Source organism: Aristolochia californica, unplaced genomic scaffold, assembly GCF_029961685.1.
Source record: "Aristolochia californica isolate CCGP_79_NKW_82.1479 unplaced genomic scaffold, dmAriCali1.0.hap1 SCAF_1, whole genome shotgun sequence".
Classification (NCBI taxonomy): domain Eukaryota; kingdom Viridiplantae; phylum Streptophyta; class Magnoliopsida; order Piperales; family Aristolochiaceae; genus Aristolochia; species Aristolochia californica.
Window position 1 is genome coordinate 57,058,122 of NW_027181770.1, and position 19,711 is coordinate 57,077,832.

At 37.3% G+C, this 19,711-nt stretch overlaps 2 protein-coding genes across 4 annotated transcripts in view; one reads left to right on the forward strand and one right to left on the reverse strand.

The window, feature by feature from the left end:
• Positions 1–4,028: 4,028 nt before the first annotated feature.
• On the reverse strand, positions 4,029–9,095 carry LOC137952296 (uncharacterized). Its single transcript, XM_068799427.1, has 4 exons — positions 8,653–9,095; positions 8,490–8,550; positions 8,231–8,375; positions 4,029–4,475 (listed from the first exon to the last, which is right to left on the reverse strand). Exons 1-4 carry the CDS (start codon positions 8,876–8,878, stop codon positions 4,218–4,220), a joined length of 690 nt encoding a protein of 229 aa, XP_068655528.1. The 5' UTR covers positions 8,879–9,095; the 3' UTR covers positions 4,029–4,217.
• Positions 9,096–16,993: 7,898 nt separating this feature from the next.
• LOC137952278 (probable acyl-activating enzyme 16, chloroplastic) overlaps positions 16,994–19,711 on the forward strand; it is a 54,397-nt gene continuing 51,679 nt past the window's right edge. For all 3 annotated transcript variants that reach the window (XM_068799399.1, XM_068799407.1, XM_068799415.1), the window contains exons 1-3: positions 16,994–17,069; positions 17,158–17,400; positions 17,929–18,120. In XM_068799399.1, the coding sequence (XP_068655500.1) occupies positions 17,221–17,400; positions 17,929–18,120 (372 nt within the window). In that variant the 5' untranslated portion in view covers positions 16,994–17,069; positions 17,158–17,220. The remainder of the gene's footprint in view (positions 17,070–17,157; positions 17,401–17,928; positions 18,121–19,711) is intronic.

The following is a 19,711-nucleotide window of genomic DNA, read 5'->3' on the forward strand; positions in this document are numbered from 1 at the left end:
CCTCTTATCTTCTCAAAGGTATTCTAGAACCTTGAATCTACAAACAGAAGCTTACTAGAACTGTAATCTAGTTGTAAAATCTCAGGGAGAGATTAATTTTGTGTAATTGGGCATTACACATGGCTTAAAAGAGAGTAAAAATCTCTTTTGTATAAATTTCAGCTAATATAGCTTATTAGTAAATTTTTCTTAAGCAAGGGTTCTTGAGTGGTGATTACCAATAGGTGAACATCGAGAAAAAAATTCTTTTATCTTCTATTGTGGTGTGTGCTTTTATTAATCGATTTACTTTTAGTTTTGCATATAAGCACCAAAGTTGTAATGTAAAATCTCAAACACCCCCCTCTTCATAAGCTACCTGCGCCAATAAAAAATACTTCTCCAACCTATTAAAATAATGGGTTACAAATAGATTTTCCTTCAAGGATCTGATCAAAGGAAGGTTGTACTTATAGTCTTCTATAAAATCATTTATAGACCATTTAGGAAATGATATTTCAAAAAATTTGATAAAAAAAAAAGAATTAGACTTTCTTAAAGAAAAAATATATGAACAACTAAAAGAAGGTTGTAAAGAACCAAAAAGAAACCAACCCAGTTACAAAATTCCTTCATTCCCGAATTGGTTTATAAGATTTATAAGCAATGAAGGAGAAAAAATATATCAGTGTTCTAAAAAAAATTGGAAAACTGAGAATATATTACCTTTATATACCCTCTTGTACCTTCTCTAAAAATTTTTAGAGGATCCAAACATAGATGCAAATGCATATGTGAAGGTCTCAATGGCTTTAAAAGAGTTAGGAGTTTTAGCCAAACAAAATAATTGCACCAATTTGTATCTCCACAAAATGGGAGAACATCTTCTTAGAATTGATGAGCTTTTGCAAAACATCAATGCAAAACTCAAAGATATTGACTCAAAAATTAGAGAACCAATATCTCTTGAACATAAAAAAGTGAAAGCTAAACCTATTATTCAACCTCAAGTGAATGTTAAAAGTTTTAATCTAGGCAACCCTAATGCCAAAGAGACAATCCAAATGATAGAAGAAAAAATCAGGGGATAAAAAATGAATACCCTTTCTGAAAATACACATTTAGACTTAAATAAAACTAAAGGAAGATCTAGGCAAATTGATCTACACTGTCATAAGAGATCAACACCTGTTGGGGTTCTCTTTGAAGAGAATGATAATTCTATCTTTAATGGGTATCGAGGAAATTGTATTTATGAATGGATTATTGATGGATATTTTAAAAACAAATTTGAAAATATGTTGTAAAATGATTATGTATGCCATTATCTGTAAACAAACTAGAAATCCAGACATAGAAAATATTAGATTTCTTACATGTCAGTTTATAGAAATCTTTGAAAGGTTGGTAAGATAATTACTTATTTGAAAAACAAAAAACTAAAATTTTAGGAAATGTCTAAATGTAAATAGACATTGAACAACTATAAGAGATAGTAGTATATGCATTCCTCACACCATTTGTGAGCATTTTGCTAGGTATTGTGTCTCACAAAGGAGAAAAATCAGATCTCTTTTACGAAATTTAAAATGTCAAACCTTAATTGAGTTTAGTTAGTAGAAAGATGTCTACCTTGCAAGAATGATGCAACTAGATGATCTGCTCGTTGGAAGCATAAATTTGTGGAATGTCTTCCATCTCTTTGAGATCAAAGAGAATAGCAGAATCTCAAAGAAAAAATATATGAATAAGTAATTAGATTATAGAGATCTAACCTACTAGACAAGATCTAACATTTTGGACAGATAATTAATACATGTATCCATGAAAGCTTAGCTTTATGTAATGAAATAAAGCTAAGGAATCAACTTAACGAGGAAAAACTAAATGAGAAAAACAATTGGGATAATTTTGCAAACAATTTGCAATTAATGGTCCTTTTAATTCTAGTAAAAAAGCTAAATTAAAAAAATATTTTTTTATCAAATTATAGGTTGCAAAAAGAATCTAGATCTTCAAATCTAGAATCTAGACCCAGAAAGAAAAAAAAAATCATAAAGAGAAATTTTGAAAAGATAGTCCCAATGTTACAAATGTGGAAGACTTAAAGTGAAATTAAGCACTACACTAATAATGTTTGGTGAAACAAAACATTGATGAACTAAAACTTAATGAAGACTTAAAAGATAGTCTTTTCAAGATTTATCTTTATTCAAATCTCTCTGAAATCTCTTAAGATGAAGTTTCTTTATCCTCTGATAAATCTTCTATCAAACAAAATTTTGAATTAGACGATCATTTATCTTCTTCAGTTGAAGAATATGATTGTTGTAAAAAATCACAATTAACTTGAATTATCTCCATAAGATCATTGGAAAGCATCTCTAAAATGGTTAATTCAGGATTAAATATAATTAAAAACCCAATAAAAGGATATCAATAGAATACGATTGTTGTAAAAAATACAATTAACTTGAATTATCTCCATAAGATCATTGGAAAGCATCTCTAAAATGGTTAATTTAGGATTAAATATAATTAAAAACACAATAAAAGGATATCAATAATATTCTTACTAAACTTACTAATCTTGATTCAAAAATAAAAATCTTAGATATTCTTTCTGAACATAAAAAGAAAAAAATCAGATACACAAAATACATATAGCATAAAAACACTTTAAAATATAGAGCAAATAAAAAAAAAGTACCGATCTCTATTGAAGATCTCAAAAAGAGAAATTAGTTACTATGAATGGAGTTGAAATCAATAAATTACATATTAGATCAATTGGAAGCCAATCAAGCTTGAACTTCAAATCAAGAAGAGCATCTTGATGAAAATCAAGAATAGGTAGAACCATACCTAAATTTGATCCAAACAAGTTATATCTCAATAATAAATGGCGTAGACATAAAGATTATTTATAAGTTATCGAAAGCCGACATATGCATAGAAGAAATATGCATATGTAATACTTCTTTTTAGTCAAAGATTTAAAGTAGCATATCAGTTTAGAAACCTCATTCCTAAATAAAATCATGCAAGTTGAAAAAATAGATCAAACTAGAACCTATTTTCAAAACCTAGGAAGAACTTTCCAATACAAGTTTATCTAAGATCGTAAAACAAGGATATTCAATAAAATAAGAGATTCATTGTTAAAAAGAAATAAAATTAATTTCTTACAATAATAACTCTCATCTTTAAAAAAATTGTTCAATTAAAAACATGAGAAACAGGACAAAATATCAAAAAAATTATTAAAAACTTAAAAAATGAAGGTTGCACTAATATTTCTTATGCATTTTGGGAAATAAAACAACGTAGTGTTACTCTTCCCAACATAGATGGATTTGATGAAAAAGATATCAAAACCCAAAGCAAGGTCATCCTAAATGAATCAAGAATACCTTGATTTATTTTTTTTTAAAAAAAAGATCAATGATCTACTTGAAACGAAATTAATTAGACCTTCACAATCTCCTTGGAGTTGCACAATATTTCGATGCCAATAAGAATTTTGAGAAAGAAAAAGGATCACCAATATTAGTGATTAATTATAAAGTCTCAACAAAGTGCTGAAATGGATTAGATACCCAATTCTTAATAAAAGAGATTTTCTTAAATTGTCTCTACAAAGCAAAAATATTTTTAAAATTTGATCTAAATCTGGGATATTGGCAAATTCAAACAAGTGTCCAAGATAGGTATAAAATTGTCTTTATTGTTATTTTTGGACATTATGAATGAGATGTCAGGCCTTTTGGTCTATTTCATAACATCATGAATAATATTTTTATTCCTTACTCAGGTTATATGATTGTATATATTGATGATGTTATAGTGTTTTCAAAATTTTGGAACAACACTATAAATATTTGAAGATATTTAAATATCTTACAAAAACTGGCCTATCTTTTTCAAAGATGAAACTATGTCAGAGAAAAATAAGATTTCTTTGGCATAATATAACTCAAGGACAAATTATTCCTATTGAAAGAAGTAGGATTAGGACTCTTTAGTCCCCCATGATCAGATCTCATCAATGGCATTAAACTGCAACATAATCTTAAATAGTTCTGTCAATACTAGGGAAAAATTTGCCCCATCTCAAGAGGTTAACAAGTTCATTTATTTCGCAAAACATGCAGGATTTCACTATCCAGAAGAAAATGTAAGTCTCCGTGGACGTAAAACTGGATTAATAGGAGACGACGCAAATTTCAAATCTGAACTCATTTACTGCCGCTGCCAGTTGCCATCAAGAATTCACCATCGCATACTATGTCACCACCCACGTAAGCTTTGCCTACCATCTTTGCTATTCCAAAGCCTTTCTGCAGCTTTACAAGTGTCATTCTCATGACCAAGGTGTCCCCCGCAATCACAGGTTTGCGGAACCTCAATTTGTCAATTCCTGCAAAGAAGAAGTTCTCCCGAGATCCCCCAACTTCTGGTTGAAGCATCACTATTCCTCCCACCTGAGCCATAGCCTGAATATCCACTATTTGTCAGTACTCACCAGCAAGTCAGAATAGATTGGAAATGGTCAATAATATATAAAAGTAACAACCAGAAGTGGGCGATGATGATAAAAACAAATAGCCATAATCCAACCAGCTGTGAGTCACACCAGCAGAAAAGGATTTTGCTCATAATGGGTGAAGGCATTTAGTGTGCGTGTGTGTGTCTTTAAGCAACGAACATATCAAGAACAGAGAAGAACAGATGATCCTCAAACGGTTTAGCAGCAGAAAACAGTGTTCATCCTTGACGGATTCACTAATCACCTGAATACCAAAATGAATGCTATTGCGATATTCTATTCTGATGGACTGCTGTACTCACGCACGCAAGGGGAGGTGCAACAATCTCATTCATGATATGATACTCAGATAAACTCCAATGCTCAAGGTAGACCACACCAAGGTAATTCAGCCCTTTACTTCTACTAAGTGGTGCGTAGCACCTTTTTCTTTTGGAATAAACAGTTCTCATCACAAAATCTATGATTCCCAAAATATTTAAGAGGAAGCTAGAAGATTCTTCAAGCTTTGAATACATAAACGTTTCAAAACCACTAGCATTAATGACCAACGAGTATGGGGGGCATATGAACAGCTCAACTCATACCACACAAAACAAGGAGGTTTGAGAAGAGCTAATTTTAACTTAATGTCATGCTTTGAGAAAATTTACAAGAAGTAAATCTATTGGACAGACACTAACAAGTAAACTATTTTGGACGTACATTTTAAAAAAAAAAACATATTCTGGTTTATATTACAAGGCCAAATATGCAGCACCAAGTACAATTAAACAGGACATCTCACCAACAAACTTATTAAAAAGTATAAGAAGAATATAGACAAAAAAATATGCAGAAGAGAAGATATCCGAGCAAAAAATAAATGGAGCACATAAAATAAAATTATTAACATCATTAAGTTTAGTTTTCCAAGAAAAGAACATGCTTTTCCCCAAGATTAAAAAATGATAGTTTTTTAAAGCACCTCGATCCTCCTACAAAAACATGATTTTCTAAAGCATACTGTCAAACATCTTACAGTCCTTTCCATAGTCTGCAGTGCAAACTCAAGTATCATAAAATAAAAATAAAAACTGAAAAACACAAGTAGCCAGCTCAAAGCAAATCAAAAAGTACTGCCAAAGACAAATAATGATAAAGTACCCCCAACATCTACAAAACTTTATGAAGATAATCTTAGACCAAAGCATCTTCTTCTAAAACTTTTTTCAAATTACTTTTTCTAAAACTTTCTTTCAATTTTTGAAACTGTAATTTTATTTAAGTGAAAAAAATTGAACTTTTTGAACCATAATTCTTTACACAAACATGATTTCTAAAACTAATAAAAGAACTCTTACAGCCATAACCTCAATCAAATTGGGAGTTGAAGTATAATAAAGTAAAAAACCGAATAGTAGTAATAGTTAGGCCATACCTAGGTAGCACTCTGAAGACCAAAGTTATAAACATCAGAAGTTCACAGCTAGACACTAAGGAGTGAGTTGTGCAATTTCGAATAGCTACTTGCTGTGAGAAATTCAAGCCTCGGATGACTTCCTTAGGACTGTGCTCTCGGAATCAATGAAAAAAGTATAGACTTTAAGTAATTGGTTATTCAGTTTATACGTTCTGGAGTTCTCACAACAACAGCTTCCCAACTCCCAATTTATACATACCAAAAAGGATAAATTTGTAATGAAAGAGCTATAATGGTGAAAGACAACCAAACAGCTCTTCTATGCAAAGAACAAAGCTAAACACAACATATTTAATCTTTATAATGAGGCAGTGAATGTTCAGCAAGATTAGATAGAACAGAGGAGGATTTTGGGACACTTCTTAAAGTCCTCAAACACCAGAAAGTATTTTAAGTTTCTTGTCATATTACATAGAGCACTTTGAGCCACTGACAGTCAGAAGAATTAAAAATAGGACTGTTTCAGATTCACCAATCAAGTACACCTACTCTTCTGATCCACTCTCTCTTCCATCCTCCTTTCCAATTCAGTAATAAAAGACCTTGGACAGCTAATCAACTGCCCGTTGTTATCATTTTCTATGTGTCTTTGCAATTTTATCTACTTTGTATTGCTCATTTTATTGAACAATACAATAAATTGAACATTAAACCCAAACTTTAACTGATGGAAGAAAAAAAGTCCTGCAAAATGTAGATGTTTTCCATTTTAATTCTCTGAAACCCACATTTCCATCTTTTAAATACTGCTGTTCCCCACATTTCCAAATGCTTCCATTCTGTTCATACCTAGAGTCATTATAAATCACATTTAAAAAAAAAAAGAGTCATTATAAATCATGCATTTGGAACCTTAGATGTGCCTCTGGTGGGGAGACTGTTTTTTTCAATTGGTACAAACCCGGGCAACACCCCAATCCCTCCGATGATGAATATCTAGGTTTTCCTATCCCCTTCTTTAAAAGACACAAGTCATAGATAAGGAAGTAAAAGCAAAAGTAAAATTAACTAGCCATGCATCCCAAAAATAAAATCATTATACCATCCTCTCTAGGTGAAATAACAAAAGAATCATAGCAATGTGAAAAGTTAATGGAGCACCTATGGGTCCACTATTAAAATTTGTCAAGATCCTGACTGTATTTGTTTTTTTTTTTTTTTTTTTTTTGTCTATATGAATATTGAACCCTATACCCTAGTGAGACTTAAATCCAAGGCTTCACACTAAAAATTCCATTATGTGAACATTGAGCCAAACACCCAATCTCCGTTTTAGGTAATTGATGAAGCAATGTTACTCAGGAAACCATGACCTCTGCTAAATGCTCTCGTCTCACTAATACCAGCACATATCAACATCTCTAGCAAGCACCACGATACTAAAAAGTCAAATTCCATCACTTACAGTAAAGGCAAAAAAAAAAAAAAAAGGTAAAAATTTCTGCTTCATTACATAAATAAGTCTGGACAGAAAAAAAAACAGTTGAAAAAGTCCATTCTATCAGCAATAGTACCTATTCAGCCTCAGTTAACTGACGAGCCTATTTCAGAATTAGCTCCATGGATTTCTTTAAAAGTATTCCTGTTGAAAAATGTGTGAAATGGAAAGACAACTGCTGCTTTCGTTCCCTCAGTATACTTCAATTCAAGAAAGTTAAAAGTTCAAGCAGCCTATGACATCCTTTCTCAGCCTCTTTTGCTTTTTTCTTTTTCTTGTGGAGAATATGACTGTGTACCATACATGGTAACACAATTTGGTCAACACTTTCACCCAACGATTTAGCCACTCAGCCGTTGATATAAAAGACATTGCAATAATAGGTAATGCATATTTTACAAAAAGAATTGAAGAAAGAACACAACTTAGATGCAGAAAATATAGATTTCTTCTAGTGCAGGGAGTGCGGATTTAGAGATGGAAAAATAACACAATTACATGAGCGAAAGTGAATGCCTTTAACCATCAAGAAGAAAACGAAAAAGAGTAATTTTCCAGATACGAGTAACCAAGCTCTGCCCAATCATATCTACTAAAGCCTGTTACATTTAACTCAAGCAGAAAGCTTTTACCTATTTTGGCACAAGCATAGACGAGAAAGTGACCATATCAATGGAAGTCCGCTTTCATTAGGAATTCTTTTAGGATAGTCCATGTGCATTACCATTCAGACAAGGATTAAACCAAACATTTTTTAAGAAACTATAAACTTTAGGAGACGAAAAGAAAGAAAGACAAATACCTCAACCATGAGAACACCGGGCATGATTGGTCTCTCTGGGAAATGACCGGGGAAAAAGTTCTCGTTGATAGTGACATTCTTGATAGCTACTGCTGAAACACCTGGGTTGTACTCAATAACTCTATCCACTAGAAGAAACGGAAACCTAAACGAAGACAAAGATAAATATGAAACTCAAATCTCAACAAATGCCTTTACCAAGAGAAAAGAAAAAAAAAAATGACAACACTAATGCAAATCTTCTTCAACGACATCATACCGATGGGGCAAAATGTCTCGAATTTTATTAATATCCAGAACTGTAGGAAATGCCGGGAATTCTGCAAGTTCCAATTCAGAAATGTTAAGAAAAGCAGTCAAAAAATTGCTAATTTCACAGAGATAAATAACCCAAAGGAGAATATCTAGTGAAAAAACCTTACGCTGTTCTAATGGGACTTTTTCATCAGTTTCCAATGAGCAGCGAGTAACGAATGCGCTTGTTCTACTGGAGGATCTGAGTGTCTTCCGAACAGAAACTGTGCCAGGGAGAAGCCTTTTTCCGGGCGAAAAATACAGCACAGGGAGGCGGTTTTTCCGGTGGGAAACAGAAGACTGAGAAGGGAGAGAAGGAGACACGATCGATCTAGCCATGACAGTTGCTTCCATTTCTCCGAGAACACGGAAGAGCTGAGAACTAATGCGGATAAAAAACGAAGAATGGGAGTGGGAGAGCTCTGACGGGCGAAGAGAACGAGGGGAAGATTCGTTGGTTTTCTGGTGGAAGAGAGCAAACTTACGGCTTCTATTTGGTATAGCTCGGCGGTGATTCCAACCCAAACGTCCTGTTGAAAAGTGGGAAAGCTCCCGTGGGCGACGAGAACAGAGGAAATTTAGCGTTGGACTCGGACCCCGATTTGTATAAATGACAAGTCGAGTAGGATTAGAACTCACTGGTTCAGTGGGTGGTATCGGCATAAGTTGAAGGGGACTTACTGGAACAGAAGGATCAATTCCCCCTGTTGACTTGGCCCCCCAGTCCTAAATTCAATCTAACTCACAGGACTCAGTAACTTGACTCCACAAGTAGGAAAACAGAGCTTGGAGTGGCCAAGCACACCCGGGTTGTCGTGGGCAAGGGTAGGTCTTCTTCTTATAGTAGTAGTTCCGATCGATGATTTTAATGTAATTTTTGGAATGTATGTCCTTTTTAATAACCATGCATTTTGTTATGCTTTACATGGAAATGGTAGGGTTAACCATTGAAAAGGGACCTTGTATGATTTCCAAAATGGGGTATATGTAAAAGGGAAAGTTGCTAAGCTTTCCCCACTATCTTTAGAGTTCACTCTTCTTGTTTCTCTGGTTGGAGATGAACAAGAGGTTGATGGTCAGTCCATGTTGGTTGAAGAGGATAATTTTAAAGGAGTTTCAAGATTTCATGCTAAAGAAGATGCCAAAGAACTTGAGAACTTTTACAGAATTCACCACACTGATCGGGGTGAGGTTCCATTAACATTTATAAGTGTTACAACATAATTACATGGATTTACAATTGATATGATTGTACACTAAATGGAAAGATTGAGCTTTATGAGCTCCTGAAATGGAGGGTCACGAACCTCTGTAAGAAAAGTTGTAAACAGGGCATATAATCTTAATTAGCGTAGATTAAGGTTGAGGATCTTCAACAGCCCCCAGCAAGCTAAGCGTCGGATTAGGACCGACGTGTAGCTTGAATCAAAAAAATGAAAGAGAGGCCGAGACACATTTTTGGTGAATATATTTGCAACCTGTAAGTGAGAGGGTACATACTGAGTGCAAAGTTTTCCAGCAACAACAAGTTCACAAAGAAAATGAATGTCTAACTCAACGTGTTTGGCCCGCTTGTGAGCAACAGGATTGGAGCTAAAAAAATAGCACTTTTGTTGTCGCATAATAGAAGAGGCTGCTGGGGAAGATAAACGGTGAGATCACAAAGAAGATGCGTGAGCTAAAGAAATTTGGCGGCAGTAAGAGCAAGAGCACGATATTCAGACTCACAGTTGGAACGAGAAACGGTAGGTTGCTTTTTGACACTCTAGGAAATTAAGTTGTCACCAAAGTAAATAGAGTAACCAAAGGTAGAGCAACGAGTGTCAGGACATCCGGCCCAATCAGCATCAAAATAAGCAACTAAAGATCCAGGAGCAGCAGATGGTCAAAAGGAGAGGCCAAAATGGAGAGTACCCTTGAGATATCAAAGAATGCGCTTGACAGCAAGAAAGTGGTCAGCAGTGGGAGAGTGTAGATACTGATTGAGTTGACAGCATGAGCCATATCGGGACATGTGATGGTCAAATACTGGAGAGCACCAACAAGAGATAGATAAAGAGTAGGATCCGAAAATAACTGACCATCAGAGGAGAGATGCTGAGAAACAACCATAGGAGTGTGAACAGGCTTGCTGTCAAGTAACTGAGCATGAGCAAGGATGTCCCGTGCATATTTCAACTGGCTGAGAAATAGACCATCAGTAGTGAGTGTAGTTTCATGACCAAGGAAGTAACTGAGAGACCCCAAATCCTTGGTAACGAACTCAGAATGAAACTTGCAAGTAAAACTATCAAGAAGAGAAGAGTTGTTGTCCATAATAATAATGTCGTCAACATATAGGAGCAAATAGATGATGTCAGAGTGTCGGTGAAAGACAAAGAGTGAAGTGTCGGCACGACTGCAGTAGAAGCCAATATGAGTGAGAAAGGAGCTGAACCGCTAAAACCAAGCACAGGGTGCTTGTTTGAGACCATAAAGTGTTTTTTGGAACTTACAAACATGATTAGGGAAGCGAGGATCAATATACCCAGGAGGCTGTTCCATATAGACTTGTTCAGTAAGATGACCATTTAGGAAGGCATTATTGACATCCAGTTGACGGAGAGGCCATCAGTGGGTAACAACAAGAGATAAAACAACACGAACAATGGTAGCTTTGATGACAAAACTAAAAGTGTCGATGTAGTCAAGACCTGGGGCTTGTGTAAAACCCTTGGCTACGAGACGGGTTTTGAGTCGTTCAATAGAACCATCGGGCAAATATTTGGTCTGAAATACCCATTTAGAACCCACAATATTGGTGTAAGCAGCTCGAGGGACCAAAATCCAGGTACGATTATTTTGCAGAGCTTGAACTTCTTCATCAATAGCGGCAAGCTAGGTAGGATTCTTGGCAACAGATTTGAACCCTTTAGGCTCAGTGGATGTCAGGAGAGCATAAAGAAGACCAGAAGATCTAGAGTAAGCAAGATCGGTCGAGTGACGGGGTTTGAAAATACCAGCCTTGGCTCGTGTGAGCATACAATGGGATCCCATCGGAAGTGCAGCAAGTGGATCCAGGTGGACGAAGATCTGTGGGCGGCAGAGGTGGTCCTGTAAAAGAATTAGTGGTCTGCAAAGACTCATCCACGGGATCAGTACAAATAACACACAAACGGGAGCCGAATTGAGTAATGTGTCGGGAATGGGGTGCCAGAAGAGATGGGGGCATGACAGTAGGAGAGGGACTGGGTTCCAAAAAATTGGAGAATTGGAGAGAGGATAGGGGTTGAGCCTGAGAAGAAGCTAAGGATGGGAAATAAGTCTCATCAAATTGAGCATGTCGAGTGATATATAGCCGAAAGGTGATGGGATCAAGACAACGAAACCCTTTATAAGATGAGTTATATCCCATAAGAGACATGGAAGACTACGCGGAGAAAATTTATTAGGCATATAATCACGTAAACATTGATAAACACGATAACCAAAGGAATGAAAATTTGCATAATTGGGAGAAAGACCATAGAGAATTTCAAAAGGGGACTTACCTCTGAGAAGTGGTGTTGGCAAGCGATTGATGATGTAGGCGACAGTGTTAAAAGCTTAACCCATAAGCGAGGAGAAATTTGAGAATGGAAAAGCAGAGCCAAACCAGTTTCAGTCACATGATGGTGTTTTCGTTCGGCGTGACCGTTTTGGGCAAGGGTATATGGACAAGATAGTTGATGATGATGCCAGTCGTACGAAGGTGGTCTTTAAAACAATTGCTAGTAAATTCTGCACAACCATCACTTTGAAATTTTTTTATACGAGCAGAATGTTGGTTTTCCACAAAATTTTGAAATTGAAGAAAGGTATTGTAGAAGTTAGATTTCAATTTCAATGGGTAAAGCCAAGTAATGTGAGAATAACCATCAACAAACAAAACATAGTAAACAAATCCCAAATTTGATGCTACTGGTGAAGGACCCCATATATCGCAATGAATTAGCGCAAACACATGATACTACCTTTTTTTCATTTCGAGAATAAGGTAAACGATGACTTTTAGAAAGTTGGCATGTATTACATAATTTAGGAGATGACAGTAAGGAGGTAAGATAAAGTTGTCCATTTTTATTTAATAAAGAAGGAACAAAATGATACACATGTCCTAGATGAGCATACGATAATTCATATGAAGCATGAAGAGATTTATTTTTCAAAACAGAAATAAAAGCGTAATTTCCACGCTCTAGCACATATAGGCCTCCATCACGTTTACCAGTTGCCACCACCTTTCCCGTTTGGCGATTCTAAATAGTTAAAAAGTCATTAGTAAACTTAACGAATAAAGGAAAATCATTCGTTAATTTACTAATGGACAAGAGATTTTTAGTAAGATGGGGAGTCACCAAGACATCTAACAATTTAAGATCTGGTGAAGGGGAAAGGTGACCCGTATGGGTAATAGGTAGAGACGCACCATTCCCTATAATTACACTATCCTTACCCATGTAAGAGACAGACTGATCCAACGCTGAGTGGGTTGGAGTCATGTGGGCCGAAGCTCATGTGTCCACGAACCAATCTGAGGCATCGTTATTTTTCGGACATGGAAAGCGTCGAGGCGAAGGACTCTGCGAGCTGCGCCGATGGCTCGTGCTGAGCATACCGTTGTCGACAACGATCGACATAATGGCTGTCCTGACGACAAATCCGACAACGTGGTGTTCGGCGACGGTGGATAGGGTTGGAACGGCCCTGACCGTGAGCGAATCGCTGCTCTGGTCGTGACCGGTGTTTCGGTCATGACTGTTTCCACGACCATGATTAGGGCTAGAGGAGCCTCCGAAATGAGGAGAAGAAGCCCGATTTGTAGTGAATGCGGCAGTGGAGGCCGCCGGAGGCTCGATCAATTTCTGAAAAATTTCAAAGCTTTCTGTTTCGACACCAGGTCCAAAAAACAGGGGAGAGGGGTTTGTGCCATTTGGGTAGTGGAGAAGCTCGAGAAGTTGGGGCCTAGACCGCGAAGAAACCAGTGCACCTTATCGATGCTATCGACGGGAGTACCAATGGCATGGAGTTGGTCACATAGAGCTTTAAAGGCTCAAGCATAAGCACTGACCGGACGAGTGCCACGTTTCATCAGTTGACGATCGTCTTTGAGACGAATTTCAAGGGCCTTGGAGTGGTGGCTGAATGTATTTTCAAGAGCAATCCACACCTCACGGGATGTGGTCAGACCATGGCCTCTTCTGAAAGAGACGACAAGATAAGGCTAAGGAGACGCTAATCTGTTGCCTTCCATGCCAGATACTTGGGGCTTGGCGTCTGAGAGGTAGGAGGGTCAAACGAGGGTGGTGGCACAAGAGTACCGTCCACATGACCCAACAATCTTTGACTATCAAGGACAGGAAGAAACTGACTCTTCCATAGGAGATAATTAGAGGATGAAGACTTGATGGTAACCATATGAATCATGGTGTTAAATGGAAGAAGATCGGGAGAAAAATCAGAGGCCAGTGAGGATCACGAGATGTTAATATTTATAAGTGTTACAACATAATTACAGGGATTTACAATTGATATAATTGTACACTAGAGGGAAAGATGGAGCTTGATGAGCTCTTGAAATGGAGGGTCAAGTATCTCTATAAGGAAGGCTGTAAACAGGGCCTATAATCTTAATCAGCGTAGATTAAGGCTGAGGATCTTCAATAGAACTAACCTCCGAGGAGGGAGGTTGAATATGTGATTGAGCTCGAATTGATTGCCAAACTATTAACCTTGGCACCATTTTAGATTGATCCAAAGGAGTTTAAAAAGCAACTCAAGGGAGACATGAAAATAGATTCGTCCAACATAAAAGCTTTTTTGGTGAGCCAACAAATCAGTTTTTCAAAATTGGCACGACTTTTGTGTCTCATGAGAACATTTCGAGGAAGTTTGGGAGGAGCTCAGCTGACCTGTGGATCACCAAACGATGGGACCACATCCATTTGGTATGTCTTTCATCCTAGCTTATCAAAAGGACAACACAACTACGACATTTGTGTTATTGCTAAGAGAGCATGATAGACCAAAAATGCGGCATAGGTGGCACAATCGAATATGGGCGTGTTAAACACCTAACCAATACTACCCAAAAGACCGGCCTGTAAGGAGCGGAGGACATAGGTACTTAACCCCAGGACCATAATAGTACCCCGCCCTTCCCCGAGCCGACGACCGCGGAGGCTACCACAACAGAGCAACTGGAGCCGGGTCGAACCCGGGTCAGTCCAGGCGCGTGACCACCCGCATCCGTTTTTGGGGGTGCCGGGATTCGAAGTCGGGATGCAGCCTAGCTCTGATACCAAATGTTAAACACCTAGCCAATATTACCCAAAAGACCGGCCTGTAAGGAGCGGAAGACATAGGTACTTAACCCAGAACCATAACAGGGCGAGGTGCAACTAACACAAGTGAAATAAAATGTGACACAACCAAAGAAGTGTGCATGGGTAACGTTGCTAAAATAAGTTTTATAAAGTGGCATGTCAACCCCAAATCAATAAAATGCCCACTTGGGGGTAGTAGCACCTTTAGGCGGCTCAGAAACACGAAATAGCCAAGGCGTAGGCATTGCAATATCAATTGGGTGCGGTTGATCAGTAGGCGTTCCCGTGTAGTGGCTCCAAGTGTTAGAGTATGTGCAACAGTCCAACAAGTGGCAGCTGGCTCGCTTGCTGGTTGTTCAGTCTGAAATTGTGGGCATATTTGATAATGCCATATTTAAATTTGAATAATAGGATAATTATCTTGTTTAAGTGGCAATATCCCATTAGTTATTGTATGATAAAGGGGTAAGGGAGTTTTATCCTTTCTTCTCTCCTTCCCTTGAGATCTTTTGGGTTTATTTGTTGGCCTTAGAAATCAACATAGTTATATGTTGATACTTTCGTTCGATAACCCCATTTTGTATAGGGGCGTAAGGACCCAATGTAAATCAAACAATGCTACTATGTGTTTGAAATAGCTATGAGTGAATGGACCCAACTTGTTAAGGTCTCCAAATGCCATTAAAAATTATTTCAATAGGGGAAAGGAACCATAGAAGGGCAACTTCATTTGTTTGTTTACCCATTCTACATGTCACACTTGTACTAAGATCCAACTTATTAAAATGAGACGGCAGCTCATTATTTAGTAAAAATTGAAATTGATGCAAGGTCAAAGTAGGTATGTCATCAATGTTGGCAGCATGTACGGTTAAACAATCTAAGTGTATATATTAATTGTGAAATCTTGTGGCGATGGAAAAAACCAGTTTCTAGCTAAAATCTGTTAGGGTTTTAGATTTCATCCATTCTTGCCTCACGGGCCAAATTGCAATCAAATACCTGCATTTAATTAGGCAGGGTTTGGCCGGTTTCCCTTCCAAGGTTGGGAACTATATCTCATAATTCCTCTTTATGTTATCTTATCCTGGTCGGAGCCTCTCCCGTCACCATACGTGCATGAACAACCACATTATTTAATTTATCTTCTGGCATAGTTAGTGGAGCACCACAATTTAATTTCGGGATTTCAGATTCCATAACATATTACAAATCATCCGGATGAAGCGAGAGATACGGCTCGGTTCTCCCTCTCTGTCTGTCCCGGTGTCTTTGTCGTAGTACACCGTTGTACCTTCCGGTCTCTTGACACTGAACATCGTCTCTGTAGCATCACCGCCTCTATCACAACCCTCGTAGAGCCTCCAACACAGCCGTCGCATTGCCCCCCAAGGCCGCCTCTGTTGTAGCGTCGTGATGAAGAAGACATCGATTTATTTTTTATTAAGATAAAAAAAATTAAACCATTAGTTCTACTTAAGTCCTGGAGCAGACCCACCTGAATTCTTCCGAGTTAATCTGGGTCAACTCGGTTTAAAAAAAATTAACTTATTTTATAATTAATAAAACCAATGATTTTAAATTTAACGAAAAAATATTATTAACTAATAATACATAAAAATATATAGTATATTTAGATATTATATTATATTTAAATATATTATTATTATTTTACAGGTTTAGATATTATATTTTATTTAAATATATTATTATTAATTACTAGTTAGCTATTTTTTATATTTTAAAGTTTTTAAAGAATTTTAAAACTATTTTTCCGTACACGTAACGACAGGCCTCCTCAACAGGGCTCCTGGTGGAAAATTAAAGACGTTTCCAAACGAAGTAAAGCCGCAAAGCCAACGGCCCTTTCACAAAGGACCACCTGCCCCAACTGCTTCGATTGACAAGAATGGAGGGACAGGTGCGTTTTGACTTTGGACCTGCTGGATTAAAGCAAGCGCAAAAACTTGAAAACACTTTTGTACCGCATTTGAGTGGGCACAGTTGCGTTGGTTCGCGTGCGTTCTTCTCCCGCGGTATCAGATCATACAATGGAAGTAAAGAATCCTGCAATGGAGGCATTGAGCCAGCGTTTACGGTAATCGACTCGAAGCCGCGATTGATGGCAGTAGCGTCTTCACTGTGGCTGGTCTGTGGGCAGCGGGGCGGTCGATTGATTCTTCGGTGACGGAAACGTCAAGGTGTGCGTTTTCTGCCTCTTTTAATATTTGGACCTCTTCGTTTGGATACTGAGTTGTACCCAGTGTTGATGTCTGCGGACTTGTACAGCTTTCCTGTACTCTTATCTCGAACGCTTCCAGTCCTCGTTGTGGCAAGGTTTCGGCTGAGGAGATGACGATCGCTCTGCATGCGAATCCTGCGTTCGTCTTTGGAAATCCTTGTCCGACTTCCGGGTTTTATTGTTTCCGTCGCCCGTTTTGCGGAACGAGGATCTCTTCATGGGGACCTGTTTACAGTTGCTTCCCTTTGGTCCGGAGGTCAAGATTCATCTGTAAAGCGGAGGGGACCCCTGTAAGTACTACTATATTTAAGTTACGTTCTGTGTCTCAGTTGATTAGTATTTTGTTGCATTGCTTTCCCATGACATTAGTTGTTAGATAATGAATGAGCCCTTTTCTCTTGGCGCGTGAAAATCCATTTAGGATCAGCATTCAATTTCGTTATTTCGTTTAAATGGCTTTGACTAAAACAGTCTGGAGGATTTGTTGAAGATTAAGCAGTTAGGATGCTTTGAGATGATTGTCTTGACTGGTGATAATCTTACATTCTTATTGCAGCAGCGTGTCACTGATCATGTTAAGAAATTGTTTGCATTTGATTCTTTTATTTTCTCTTTTCCCCTATCACTTGGTGCTCCCTGCCATGCATGTTTTCCGAATGTTGTCCTGTTAATTTCCATTCGGCGAATCATGCTATAATAATTGACGTTCTCTGTGTCATCTTTCTAGTTAAGAGTCGAATTTCATTTAATAGAAGAGAAAAGAAATGTTGGAAAACTAATGAAAGTGGAGCTTATCGTTGCTTACTTATGCAATGTAGCCAGTGACGGTGCAAGTTAGGAAGTGTTCCCCTCTTCTTGAGAGCTCATTGTTGTTGACTGGTGGTTCTTTGACCTCTAATGAGTGGATAGCAGTGCCTGATATTTGGAAGACGACTGCAGACAAATATGTTGATCAGATAGCGCTAGTGGACCCATATCATCATCCACCTTCAAAGCTGACTTACAAACAGGTACAGTTTATGTTAACCATTTATGTTTCAGAAGCTGCGAAAAGATATGACCGTTGTTTCTAGAGCATGCTCTGACAATAGCACGAGAATCATATCAAAAGTAAAACTCATTAGAATTTAGGAATTTGAAAATGTGGTCCATTAATTATTAAAATTTGTATTACCTTCTAATGTCATGTCATATTTGAGAGTAGACTAATCTATACTCTTGAACTGCTTGTCTGTAAATTTCTTAATTCAAGAACTGAATAAAAGAATTTAAATTAAATTTGAAACTGTAAATGTAGTGGGGACTGCTGATAAATTATGACATGATACTTAAATGTAAGGTATTTAGGACCATTAATTCTCACTTGTTTTTACGCTCATTATTTTATATAACATTGTTCTATTTCTGCCTGTTAAATAGATAGAAGTGGTATTTTCTTGTTTTTTTCATGTTTTTAGTCTTCTGACAGGTTTGATCTGTATTTATTAGAAACTTGGCTGTGGCAGAGATTTAGTATTCTAATCTTCTTGCATCTATAAAAGGAAAGAGGTTAACTCATCCACTGAGATCAACCACTCTTTTCTTACCCTTCTGTAATCCTTTTTGTTCATCCCACTTCTTTTTTCTTATCCCTGATTAATTTATTTCATGGTGTTGAAGTGCTAGGTGGATGTTCTTTACCTAATTGCCGTGTTTTTCTTCTGCTTCTCGTACATTACTTACATTCATTTTTCTATTTTTATGTTTTGATATACTAGTCGCTTGTTGAGGTTTAGAAGAAATTTTCAGTTTGTGTTTTGACTCTCTAAAGAAAACCTCCCTTATTAAGTGATTGTTAAAGTTGGGTCCAGGTCTAATCCAAAAATGACCAGCTGAACTTAGGAGGCTTTTTCTTGACTAGTAATCATAGAATTTTTCATGACTCTATCCTTTATGGTATTATTTCTACAAATGGATAATGGGCTAAAGTCATAGACATTATAATTGGTATACAAATAGAGATGGCAACAGGCAGGTTAAACATGGAAACTGCCCTAGATCGCCCTACTACATAATTTTTTTTTTTTTATAAAGATGTATTTATATAAACAAGAGAAAATATAGAAGAGGGAGCAGATCCTTGACAACTAGAGATCGTAGGGTAGCTCCCTGCTTAACAAGTATATCAGTTGCCGAATTTGCTGATCTCGGAATGTGAGGCCAACTACAAGATAAAACTGAGGTAATTTCAAGAATCTCCCGAAAAGAGTCCCAATGGCGCAAAGGGGAAGGAGATGCATACTCGCACCATCCAATGACCACCTTCGAGTCCCCTTCAATATGAAGGGGATTGATGCACTTATCTCTGAAAACACGAAGCCTGTTGAGGAGGCCATGAAGCTCCACAGACGTAGAATTGGCGATTCCTAAAGGGCATATGAGAAAAGCTGGTTGCCTGAATGATCCGAAATAACCCCTCCGAATCCAGAGATCCTAGGATTACCAAGAGAAGGGCCATCAAAGTTCAACTTAAGGTAACCAGGTTCAAGAGGGATCCATTCCTGCATAATCAGGACCTTTGTCCCAGAGTGCATCATAGCCAAATTACTCCAGTTTTCACGA